At 37.9% G+C, this 12,884-nt stretch overlaps 1 protein-coding gene and 1 pseudogene across 1 annotated transcript in view; one reads left to right on the forward strand and one right to left on the reverse strand.

The window, feature by feature from the left end:
- CASK (calcium/calmodulin dependent serine protein kinase) overlaps positions 1-12,884 on the forward strand; it is a 357,555-nt gene that overhangs the window by 129,148 nt on the left and 215,523 nt on the right. Inside the window, exon 3 of the mRNA XM_059385265.1 lies at positions 5,942-6,047. Within this exon, the coding sequence (XP_059241248.1) occupies positions 5,942-6,047 (106 nt within the window). The remainder of the gene's footprint in view (positions 1-5,941; positions 6,048-12,884) is intronic.
- On the reverse strand, positions 8,944-9,041 carry LOC132007987 (U2 spliceosomal RNA; annotated as a pseudogene).

The following is a 12,884-nucleotide window of genomic DNA, read 5'->3' on the forward strand; positions in this document are numbered from 1 at the left end:
AATATGTTACGAAAACCTCATTGATTTGTAAATGCTTAATGTAGTTAACATTGATTTATAATACTTTTGCCTATTTAAGAAAAAATTTTAATCAAATATTCTCAGTTAATGGTATACTGCTTCCTTTCTTTATTCACCTGAGAGATGGGATTTTTAAACCATAGTATCAAAAAAATGTGAGGAAGAATTCAAAACATTAGAGGCTGCCTGGATTTCTCTTTGTTAAAAAAAGATAATAAAATGTATAGGGTGGTAGTAAAATATATAAAAGATCAAAGAAATAATGAGTTTGCAGTTAACCCAGATTGGTGTGGGCTTGTCTGGGCCTCTAGTCATCTACTGGTAGAGAAGGTCAACTTCCCTGATTTATAGGAAGATAGCCTCATTAAAGCCAACCTAACCTGTATTCTTGCCAAAGGCAGCTGGGATCTTTAGTTTTCAAGTCGGTTATTATATGAAGGTGGTACTCAGCAACAGAATTTGGCTTTGTTTCTATATCTTTCCAAGATTCTGCTCAGATTCCCCTATTGCAATATCATATGGTCATTAATTTTAGTAAAGCAAGGAAAAAATGTTGAGTCAATAATGACTTTCATTTACTTATTTTGTTATTAATATTGATTCAACTGAAGCATTAATTCTTGTCCTAATTATTTCTGTAACTAGATTAGAATATTCTTTATGTGCATTTGGAGCCTGGGGTCAGCTCTTAGTAAATTTTGCTAACTGTCAAGTTTCTAACACAAGTTAGAAATTGGAAATAAATGACAATATTTATGCATTTGTCAGGAAAAGAACAGTGTCTAGTTTCTAATCATCGTTGGTGACCATGCAAGCTGACATAAATTCTTTCTGTAACAATCTTGAAGGCTTGTCACCCAAATTAGTGTTTCCACATTAGCACTGTTGTGTGATTGGATCTCAAGGGCACATGTGAAAACTGTACAGCCCCAGGAGCCATTGTGGCGTGAAAAAAGAGCCCCAGACTTCCATTATTAGGCCTTCTTCCTCTACTTACTATTTGTATGATTTCAGCAACTTCTTCATCTCACTGAGCCCAGGGCTTCACTTTCCTCCTCGGTAAAATGGGAATTGGCATATTTATCTCACAGGGTTATTATAGTTACTAAACAAGGATTTATAGAGGGGCAGTTAAACTATCAAATGTTGCATTGAATAGTGTAAGGTCATTCAATAAATCTGGAAGTGTACAAAGGACAGGAAAAGTACAGTAAATGTTGACCACTATTTTTGTGTTTGGTAGATTAAACAAGATAAAATAATTTAAAACCGCCAAATGAAGGACTAAGATTAACAATAGTGAAAAAATTCCAGATTTAAGTTGTTAACTGATGGATTTGGATTGTTGAAAGTAGAGTTTCCTTCTATGGAAATGTTTTTAAAAAACACCTCTTCTGAGTTTAGAATCTTTATTGAATGACTGGATGTCTTTACAGCTATCTGTGTAGGAAATGCAGGAGAACCCACTATGGAGAGAGGATAAGAATTAAAGGTGGCTTAGCCAGAGCTACACTGTTCCAGTTTGGTAGCCACTAGCTATGTTGTGGCTGTGAACCTTTGAAATATGGCTGGTCCAAATTTAGATGTGCTATAAATCTAAAACACGACCAGATCTCAAAGACTTCCTATAGAAAAGAAACATATTTATAACTTTTAATATGATCATATGTTAAATATTACTTTGAATATATTAGATTGCATAAAATATGTTATTAAAGTAAATTTCACCTATTTTTACTTTTTAATGTGACTACTGAAAAATTTAAAATTATGTATGTGGCTCACATTATACTTCCATTGGACAGTGCTGATCTGAAGAACAGCTCTCTGCGAGCTAACTCTTAAATTTAGATCCTTTCAAGTTCAAATATTGAGGTCAAGATTGCTACTCTAATACTAAGAATGTCAGAAATTGTTTCTTCAATCCTATTTGTAAATACCCAAATTAGTTTTGATCCATGGTCACATTAACTTGTTACAGAATTGTGTTACTCTGTAAGTGGTATCCCACTTTTAAAAGACAGCATGAAGAATTCTCCTAGCATAAGAACAACTAGTAGTAGAATGAACAATACTTTCCAGGAAACTTCTTTTTATTTACTTTTTTAAGATGGTATTTTTAAATAATGTCTACACCTAACGTGGGGCTCAAACCCATGACCCTGAGATCGAGAGTCAGTCACATGCTGCACTCACAGAGCCAGCCCCGCACCCTGGAAACTTCTTTTTAAAAGAGACCACCTGGAGAAGGGAGTTGGGAAATTGGAAGGGGAGGTGAACCATGAGAGACTATGGACTCTGAAAAACAATCTGAGGGGTTTGAAGCGGCGGTGGGTGGGAGGTTGGGGGAACCAGGTGGTGGGTATTAGAGAGGGTACGGATTGCATGGAGCACTGGGTGTGGTGCAAAAACAATGACTACTGTTAGCTGAAAGGAAATTAAAAAAAAAAAAAAACACACTCAAATAAAAGAGACCACCTGAAACAGTCTCCTTAACTCTCCCTTGCTTGAGGAACAGACTGGAGAGGTTAAGCCTGCGGGGCATAGTTGATTTACTCTTGGATGCCCAGAGTTCTTAGAAAACTGCTAGTGGTGGTAGTAGTACTCATACATAGTAAGCGGATTGATTTGATTTAAGTGTGTTTCTCCAGTTACGGTCCGAAAACCAAATATTACTTTCAGTATTATTAGTGCCCCCCTTAAAGGGAAATAAATGCATTATTACAGGCACATAGTTAAGTATCAGTGCAGTAAAAATAGAAATTATTTTTTAAATCTTTTAAATGTCGAAGATTATAAATTGCAGTTGAACAAATTGGAAAAATACGAACTGAAAAGATACAAGGAACTGTGGAGAGAAGTACCAGTCATTATGGACAGTGTAGCACTGGAAAGCAGCCATCGTGACTCGGTCAGGGCATTCACAGGCATGTTCCGTGCTAGTATCTCAGAGCAGTTCATCACAACCTCAAATCGTTATCCCCTACTTTTGAATTCCTTGCTACTCTGCCTCATGAGTTGGTTCGTAGGAAAATGCTATTTTTAGTTTGCTATATCAGCAAGGAATTAATAGCACTTAATATATCTTTAATTCACATTCACATCTAAAACCAAGCATTCTGAATTTAATACTCCTGGAATCTATAATTTGAATGCTTATATAATGCATTTGTATTTTTCAAACCATGATTTTCCATTTGGGCTACTTAGTATACCCATTCAGTCGATATCTGAATTATGGAAAATGGTGCCATAATTATTCTAGATGTAAACCATCTTTTGCATCATTGCCCTTATAATTTCAAATATCTTTTTATGTTGTTAGTTTTGTGCTCTTCAGTGCTCAGCTCTTTAGACCCTGAAATGCCAGATCCAGTGATGTTTCAATGGCTTTAGTCTTTGAAGGGAGGGTCCACAGCAATTGTGCCTTCGTTTGGAGGGTGGTTAGGTGATGAGAGACTAGGCCAGGAGCACAGTCAGCTGTGTATCAAGCAGAACTGTGCAGGTCAGATGGCAGGGGTCTTTAGGACAGCCGCTTCTACTTGCCGTCCTTTGGTACAACAGACGTGGCACTGGCAAAGTGGGTATTAAAGTTGCAACACGCTGTAATTACATGAAAAGGGCAAAATAAAAATTAAAACTCCTGAGCTTTTCGTAAAATCTGGAGGTAGAACATTCTTGAAGAAGGAGAGAGAAAAAAAAACAGCACAGATACCTGATTTATGTTTCCTGGCTTCAGCCTGGCTTTCCAGCAACACTTGTCAAAAGCCTTCCTCAAGTTAACGACTTTTCTACACAAAACCCACACCTGATTCACACCTCTCCTCTCCTGCAGGACCTTCCCAAGCACTTTTGGAGATGGAGACCATCTTTCATGTGCCTCTGGCCTCTTCCTTTCCCATAAACACGGATTGATTTATTTATTTTGAAGAGAGAGCGCACAAGCAAGTGGGGGGAAGGGCAGAGGGAGAGGGAGAGAGAAAATCTCAAGCGGGCTCCCCACTGAGTGCAGAGCTTGATACAGGGCTCCATCTCAGGACCCTGAGTTCGTGATCTGAGCTGAAAGAGCCACCCAGGTGCCCCCCACAACCATTCTTTCGTGGGAATCCTAGCGCTGCCCCCTGAAGGCGATTGAGTAGACTCTGCAGGCCCTGCATCCCCTCCAGCCTGCCCTATTTCATCTGTGGTGAGGAAGGCACTTGTAGAGGGTAGTAGTCATCTGGCAAGTGGCAGACCCGGCCCCAAGTTTCCGACTGTAAATCCCATGGGCTTTTCATCACTGCCACTGACACAGTGTTTTGTTTTTAAACAGCAGCAACAACAGAAAAATCAAACCTTCTTTAACTTTGCCATTCCTTTCCTACAGCCAGATTCTTCTGATTTCATCATGTCTAAACCTGGCATGGCATCATCGAAGGACTGCTGACTTTGGAGTTGGACAGGCCAGGGCTCAGACCTAGCCATTGTGGTTAGCTGTGTGATCTTGAACACATTTCTAAGCCTCAGCTTCCTCACCTGTAAAGTATCTACCTCGTAGGGTTGTTGGCTCAGCAAGAGTAATGACTCTATTAAGTACTTAGCCCAGTGAGAAACAGGATGAATTTTAATCTGTTATTACATAATTGTCTCCTGCATACGAACTTCAGACCTGACCTCTCCACAGAACTTGATCTTGCCCAGACTGCTAATGGTCTTCGGCTGACTCTTAAACAGCCTTTTCTTAGCCTTCTCCAACTACTCATGCCTTGATTCCCTCTACTCCCTTGACTTTCTTAATATTGTATTATTAATTCTTCCTTTTCCAGTGGGTTCTCTTTTGTCTAATTTACTGACTTCCTCATCCTAACCTTATACAAGTCTTCTCTAGTTCGATCTACAACAATTGCTCTTATTGACAAAGCCAAGTTGAATTAATAAATCAGAGAGGAAATAACATTGTCTCTTTCGCTTCATGTAGTACATCCTCATGCTTGGTTCTTCTTTACCTGTTTGCCTTTTACTTCCAAATATAAAAATGTCACACTGGATTTTATTCACCTGCAAACAGGTAAAACTCCAGTGCTATTGACACAGGAAAGCTTTAGTTCTTTTGTTCCATGTGGACATGGCAAGGGATATCTATGCCCAAAATGTGTTCGAACAATGATGACATGGTATGGACAGTTTTATTTTCCAAATAGCGTTCTGTAATTTACACAGTAGTCTACCCTACGTTGTCTGAATTTGTTCTTCAAGATAACACCATAACTAGTGTCCTGAATTGTTAAATATGTTTTATAGATAATGTAAAATAAATTTCTGACTTTGATGCTGGGTAGAAGCAGTGCCTTTACTGTTTAAATAATTTTGCCCTTTATTCCATGTAACTTCCCTGCTGTGTATCTGTAAATGCTAGATTTTAAGCTAAAGAACAGACAACATGTTCTTATCCACTTTAGGGAAAACTAAGAAAAAGAGGTACAATTCAGAACAGCAGATTGAGTTATTACCAGATCAAGAAAGTTATAAATTTTGAGGCTTGTTTATAAGGGTTTGGGGAAAGTATTCATGCTATTTACGTTTCTTATTAATAAGAGCTGAGGTGCCTGGCTGGCAGAGTTGCTGAAGCATGCAAGTCTTGATCTCGGAGCCATGAGTTCAAGCTCCATGCTGGGCATAGAGCTTAATTACTTAAATAAATAAAAGTAAGAGCTGACTCTCTAATAGATAGATAGATAGATAGATACCAACTGGCAAAAATATGAAAAAGTTATATCATCAAAGACTTTAAAGGGTAAAAAAGCTTAGTTTAAATGGGGGATTTCATCTCTTTAGTTAGAGAAGTCTTCATGTTACCATAGATCATATCCATTCATTCATCATTCACTCTGATTGTCTTTTGTTCTTACCTAACAAAGTATGTGCTGTGTTTGTTTTGCAGATCTAAAGCGGGAAGCCAGTATCTGTCATATGCTGAAACACCCCCATATTGTCGAGTTATTGGAGACATATAGCTCAGATGGAATGCTTTACATGGTTTTTGAATTGTGAGTGTACATTTTTATTTTCTTAAGGGTTAAAGTTTTAGCAGTGCTGGTTTGGGATAATGCTAACACTTTTAAAATTTAACAATAGTTGTGAGCTCATCTGTTTAAAAAAAGTAACCAGAATAAAAGGATTATCTCATCTTAAGGTTCACAATGGCTGAGGAAGCAAAAGTTGGGCATATTTAGTTAACCTTCATTTTTATTATACTTCAGAGACGAGGCTGTAGAAAGAGTTCAGATGAATAGCAGGCCCCAAAATATAAAATTCTGACCATAGGAGTCTTGTTGAAGAGAAGTGGGGTGGGAGAAGAGGTCTCCATGTTGGAAACCTCTCTGGCAACGAAAAACAAGTAACAACAGACTTCACTTCCTATTTTGATATAATTACCACATTGGCATATTAAGGAAATTCTGTAGATAACAGTGTATTTGATTTTAATAAACCACTTGACATGTTTGTCATAGAATTTTTGTCAGTAAGATGGAGAAATGTGAGCTAAGGATAGTATAACTGGGTAGTTTTGTAGTTAATTGGACAATTGTGTCCAAAGAGACTGTGTAAGTTTTATGGGATGGTATCCTGTTCTTTCCAGAATTTTAATCGGTGACGTTGATTAGGATTTCTCACAAGGTGGTAATCGAGGCATTGGCCAGGACTGGAGTCATTTTAAAACTCCGCTGGGGATGGATTTCCTTCTAGGCTCACTCACAATGCTTGTTGGCAGTAGCCTATTCGACTAAGAGCCTCAGTTCTCATGAGCCATTGGCCTAGGCTTCCCCGGGTTCCTTGTCACCAGGCCTCTCCATTTGTTTTTTTGTTTGTTTGTTTGTTTGTTTGTTTTTTTCGGGCCTCTCCATTTGGAAGTCAGTTTAATAATCTAATCTCAGAAATCACACACCATCACTTCTACCATATTCTGTTAATTAGAAGTAAGTCCCCAGATCCAGCCCACACATAAGGCCAGAGTATTACATGAGGGTGTGAGCACCAAGAGATAACTGGAGATCCTTGGGAGCCATGTCAGAAGCTGCCCTCTCCATGGCCCCCACTCCTTATCATGGAAGGCTGGCTCACACACTGAATTTCTAGATCAAAATTTTTTGAAAATATTTTACAAATTTATAGCAAAGGAGCGGAAACAAAAAAAAAAAGGAAATTTAAGACCAATTAATACAAACTCACTCATTCAGTTATATAAGTGCAAGATCACAATAAGCTCAGTTGCAACTGCTTTGAAAAAGAGAAATGTTTTGAAAGGTAGTTGTTGCAACAGCTTTAAAAAAAAGCCCTGAATGGAACCTTTGGCTATCTTAATTAAATACAGATAGTATTTAGAACGAAGCCCACATTCACAGTTATTATATATTACCTGTTCTCCCTAGAGTGTTCATAGTAAGCAGGACACTGGCATGCTGCCTGAAGGGAATAACGAGAGTGGGAAAGAGTCTACAAATTTTGCCCTAGAGCCACAGCGTTCAAAACTTTTGTTGACATACCTGCCAAAAGAATTTTGAAAACCATGTACCTCCTCACATACTTTATGAGTTGATACATAAAAACTTCTATTGTGGGGCTATCATTTTTAGTGTTTTGTGTATTCTTTTAAATATATTTTCTTCAAAACGGTAGATCAGCACCTTTATCTCATCCAGCTTATGGAAAATGTCTGCTCTGTGACCTAAATGGCAGAGCTAGTCATCATTGTCAAGCCAGTCAGCCAAATCAGACTCACTCTGTCAGAAAAAAATCTGCCTTCATTTTCCAAATAAAATTAAAGTGTTAGTAGATATCCCTGTGACAGTCATTTTATGATTGATTTTTAATTCTAAAATAGATAAGGCTTTGCCGTGCATATATTGTCTGGATGAAATAAGGTGGCTCTTCTTGTTCTTTCTGAAGCGATGTTTTGCTCTCAAGAGTCTCTCCCTCAGGAGCTTTGCATTCCCTAGTTGTCTCTGAAGCTAGGCAGACTTTTCAGGTTGGGTGAGCAGTTCGTCTTTTGAGATGGGCTTGTATGAGTGGTGATGTAAAAGGAAAACTCAGCAGACCGTAGACTTGTTTTCAGACAGATTAAATTATGGCAAGTGAAGAAATGGACATTGGTTGCCTTAAAAAGATCCTAATTCTTATATCTCATGGAAGGGCCTTGGGTACTCCGAGAGATTCCCAAATCCCAGTTTGAAGACCGTGGAAGAGTTGTTGAAAAGACTGGGAAGCTTTAGTTACTCAAGTATCCACTGATTTTCTTTTTCTGCGGAGAGAGTCCTCAGAACAAAGGCCATGGTAGAACATAATGGAAGTCTTCAGTTACTTAAAAAGGTGTCATATGTAAGAGGATTATATGTTTGTTCAGTGTAGGGTCAGGGGCTATAACTGGAATCAGCTAGCAGGAGGTCAGTTCCACCCCTAAGCAAGGAAGGCCCCTGTAGCAATCAGACTAAGTGAGTGAATGAAGCAGGCTGTCTCGCACAGTACACAGTTCCTCACTAAAAATACCTTGAGCTCAAGCTGGACCCAGCAAGGAGGCTAAAGATAAGGGTTTGATTGTGGGCTCGGGAGGGCCGCTAGTGTCCCTTCCAATTTTAAGATGCTATCATTCTTTTTCAGTAACTTTCTCTGATTTAATTTTATTCTTTATTCAAGGAATCTGTTTTTATCCATATTTTTATTCACTGAGAAAATGAAAAAAAAAACAGTTTTGTCATATTCTCTAAAGTAATGAGCACAGAAGGCAAAAATTTTAAGATTCACCTAAATTTCATCACGTTTGCTATTTGTTTCAATGGGATCGAAGCGATAGTACAGTGGAGAGAAGATGATCTTTGGTGTTATAAAACTTGGGTTACTGTCCCAGCTCCATCACTTTTATGGATTTTGTGACCCCAGCCACGCCATTTAGCTTCTCTGAGCCTCAGGATTTTTTTTAACCTTTAAAATCTTAATAAGGATTATCAGAACTACACTTGATCTTAGCCAAAAGGCCGAGAAGCGATTATCAGAACTAAACGGGAATTCATTTTGTAAAATGGTGAAGTATTCTACATCTGGAAAGTATTGTTTCCAGGGGATTTAGCAAGTTAGTTTTAGTCTTTCCTGTTAAATTCTATTATATTTTATAGAGCTGATTTTTCATATGATTCGGTCATTATTGAAATAACTCCTTGGTGCCTATGTATGGAGATAAGACTTAATTAAAGTTGCATATCTACTGGTCATCTCATCTCAGTGTTAACCCACATCACAAGAATGTGTCTCTATAAATTAATTTTCTGAAGTTTTTGTCTTGGAAAATTTAAACAAAAAGAGAATAGTTGTGAACCTCAGTGCACCTGTCACTGAATTCAACAGTTATCAACATTTTGCCCTTCTTTTTCTGTGTGGCATTTACTGTTGTCTTTTCTTTTTTTTCCTGGTGATTTCTAAAGGGATACCATGTCACCTATAAATATTCATGTTTGGATTTATAAAGAAGGACTTGATGTATAGATATAGATAGATATCAATCATAATAGTGTAATCATACCTAGCAAAATAATCATTCCTTAGTATTAGATCACATTTGGTTAACGTTCAGTTTTCCCTGATTTAACATGGATTTTTAAAAGATCTCTTTCTAAATTTACAATTATTTTATTAGCTCTGGGGATCTGGAAGTGGATTATGAATTCACAGTTAAAATAACTTAGTTATTTCTCAAAAGGGCCAGAAACAAAATATAAATATAAAGTTGTTCCTTGTATCATTTTTTATAAATTCACATCAACAGTTGTCCTTGTTCACTTTTTTGTGTTCTCTTTGATCTCCTGGGTTTAAAACAAATGAATAAACAAAAGACCAATTTACTAGAAGATTTAAGGTCCTTTGGCTCAAAGAGCAAAGCAGTAAGTTTGTGTGTGCCTCCACCTACTGGCTAGGTAAGAGATTGTCTGTACAGTTGAAATGTCGACAAAGCTACTGCAGAATTAGTTCTGTGTTTCTGGCAATAGTTGTAATGATCCCTGGTATCCACGGACTCATTGCTCAGGTGATGGGTTATCCGGATCTATTCCCCAGTTTTAATGATCTGCCGCCAATACAGAGTAGACAAAGGGAAAACGAATGAAATAAGGTCAGTTGACTTTGCAATTTTTGGCTACTTGGAAACAGCTCTGATAATTTTTGTTTGTTTGTTTGTTTGTTTTTGTTTTTGTTTTAAGATTTTATTTATTTATTTGTCAGAGAGAGAGGAGCAAGAGTGAGCACAGGCAGACAGAGTGGCAGTAGAGGCAGAGGGAGAAGCAGGCTCCCTGCCAAGCAAGGAGCCCGATGTGGGACTCAATCCCAGGATGCTGGGATCATGATCTGAGCTGAAGGCAGCTCCTTAACCAACTGAGCCACCCAGGCGTCCCGCTCTGATAATTTTGATGAAGAAAAAGAAATCAGTGACTTTCTTAATAGGTATTCGTATCTGCCTTTGCCATAGACTGTGTATAACCAACTCTTCTTTTTTTCCCCTTAAGCCAGTCATGAAATTACATGGCCCGATCAGGTTGCTTATGTTAGAAAACCTGTCCAGCTCGTTGGTACCCATTTAATTACAAATGGTTTTAAGTTAAAAGCGTATTCCAATTCAGAGACTCACAGAAGCAGAATTTTAGAGCCAGAAAAGATTAAAGCAGTAGATTTCAAAACTTAACATTGAAAAATCCTAAGGAGAGCTTGTCAAATAAGCTTGTACCCAGGCACCACCCCTAGATATTCAGTTTCAACAACTGCCAAGTCTCAAAGTGAGAGGAGGTAAAGAGATGATTGACCTTTAAAGTAAGGGCATTACTATTTAGAGACTGTGCTGTCATTTCCCCCCAACAAACACAGTCGTTTGTTAGATATCTGCATGTGTTTGCACTAGATTGATTGCTTTGGGATCCATTGCTTTGGGATTACACTTAAATTTGGATTTGTCTGCAATAGTTTGCTGAAACATATTTGAAAATATAGGTCCAATTTTGGGGGGGCGCCTGGGTGGCTCAGTGGGTTAAGCCGCTGCCTTCGGCTCAGGTCATGATCTCAGGGTCCTGGGATCGAGTCCCACATCGGGCTCTCTGCTCAGCAGGGAGCCTGCTTCCTCCTCTCTCTCTGTGATCTCTTCCCTTCCTCTCTCCTACTGTGATCTCTCTCTGTCACATAAATAAATAAAATCTTAAAAAAAAAAAAAGAAAGAAAATATAGGTCCAATTTTGAAGATGGGGCTGTGTTGTGCCACGCCCACTTAAATTAAATGTTTATTTCTAAGTAACACATCCGGGCTTGTCTTTAATAGTGTCTGATACTTGAGTTAAGCTGTAAATCCTAAATTGGCTGGCCGAGGAATTTTAATTACCTTATTATAGAATGATTACATATACCACAGGGAGACTTTTGTAGTAATTAAATATGGATTTAAAATACATGTGACATGAAAACAATAGTTTGTATCTTTTAAAATAATATTAGCAGTTTGTATTTTTGAAGCTCACGAGGAGATAAACTGATAGCTTTTTTATTTTTTAAATTTTATTTGTTTTTCCTTTTGGTCTGGTGTTTAAGCTTGGGGAAGGGAATATTTGTGGAATTCATTTATGCTGCTAAGGTAGAACTGATTTCTACTTACTAGCAAACTTGCCCAGGAAAGGAAAGTATATTTATTTCATATCGAGTCTGCACTGTGGCATTGAAAATTATATGAAGATCTGTACATATTTTTAGAGCTAGTCTGATCTTTTGGGGTTTTTTTGTTTTTATGTGTAATGATAAAAATGCTGTTCATTCATCAGCACATATTTATCAAATGCCTGCATAAGTGCTGGGTAATAGGAAATGGTTGGAAAATATCGTTTGGTCCTAGTAAACATCAGAAACTTATGCAATAAGATTTATGAGAGGATGTAGCTGGGTGCTTGTGAAGACCTTGGATAAATACCATTTGAAAGGAAAAAAACTATCATCATAAACTTTTTTTAAAAAAATTAATCATTTATCTGAACTAGCTTCACCACTAAATTAAATGTTTAGTTTTATATTAGTTTTAAGAACTATGTGTCAGGGGTCCCCCAAGACACACCCCCAGGTTTGATGATTGACTAAGGAGGACTCCTAGGACTCAGCATCTAGTTGTAGTCACAACTGGGATTTATTGCAGCTCAGAGATTCTATAAAGCAAAACCAGCTAAGAGAAAAGGTAGATGAGTTGAAGTCCAGGGGCCGTCAGGTACAGGCTTCCAAGGGTCTTCTGCCAGCAGCCAGTTGTGATAACACGTGTGAAAAGTTGCCAACCTGGGAAGCTCATTAGTGACTCAGCACCCAGGATATTTATTGGGAGCTGGTCATGTAGACACCCTCTGCCTGGCCAGTACCATCTTCCAGCCTCCCAGAGGGAAAGCAGGTGTTCGGGATAAATCATATTGTTTGCACAATTTAGACACAGTGAGCCACGCTTTTCAGTTAGAATGGGAGGAACCCGTCCAAGTTGCCAGATGCCAATGGAGAGCTAACTGCATAGACAGGCCTTTCAAGCCCTTTCAAAAACTTAGGCCTGCTATCTTAACTCTATTCTGCACAAACTAAAAACAGATAAATGGAAGGGGTTTAAGTTGATTAACTCTTGGATCTGCAAACAAAATATAATTACCTGTAAATTGTGGAGTTCGGATTTTTTTTTAACTGTAATTACTGTATCATTTTGACGTCTATTAACAGAAGAATGTAGGAATCCCAATTTTTCTGTAAAACAAAGCCTAGATTGAGATGCTACGGTATAGAATAAATTTTAACTTTTGAATGCTACATTAGAAAACAAACTACATTTTGATGTCTACTAT

Source organism: Mustela nigripes, chromosome X, assembly GCF_022355385.1.
Source record: "Mustela nigripes isolate SB6536 chromosome X, MUSNIG.SB6536, whole genome shotgun sequence".
Classification (NCBI taxonomy): domain Eukaryota; kingdom Metazoa; phylum Chordata; class Mammalia; order Carnivora; family Mustelidae; genus Mustela; species Mustela nigripes.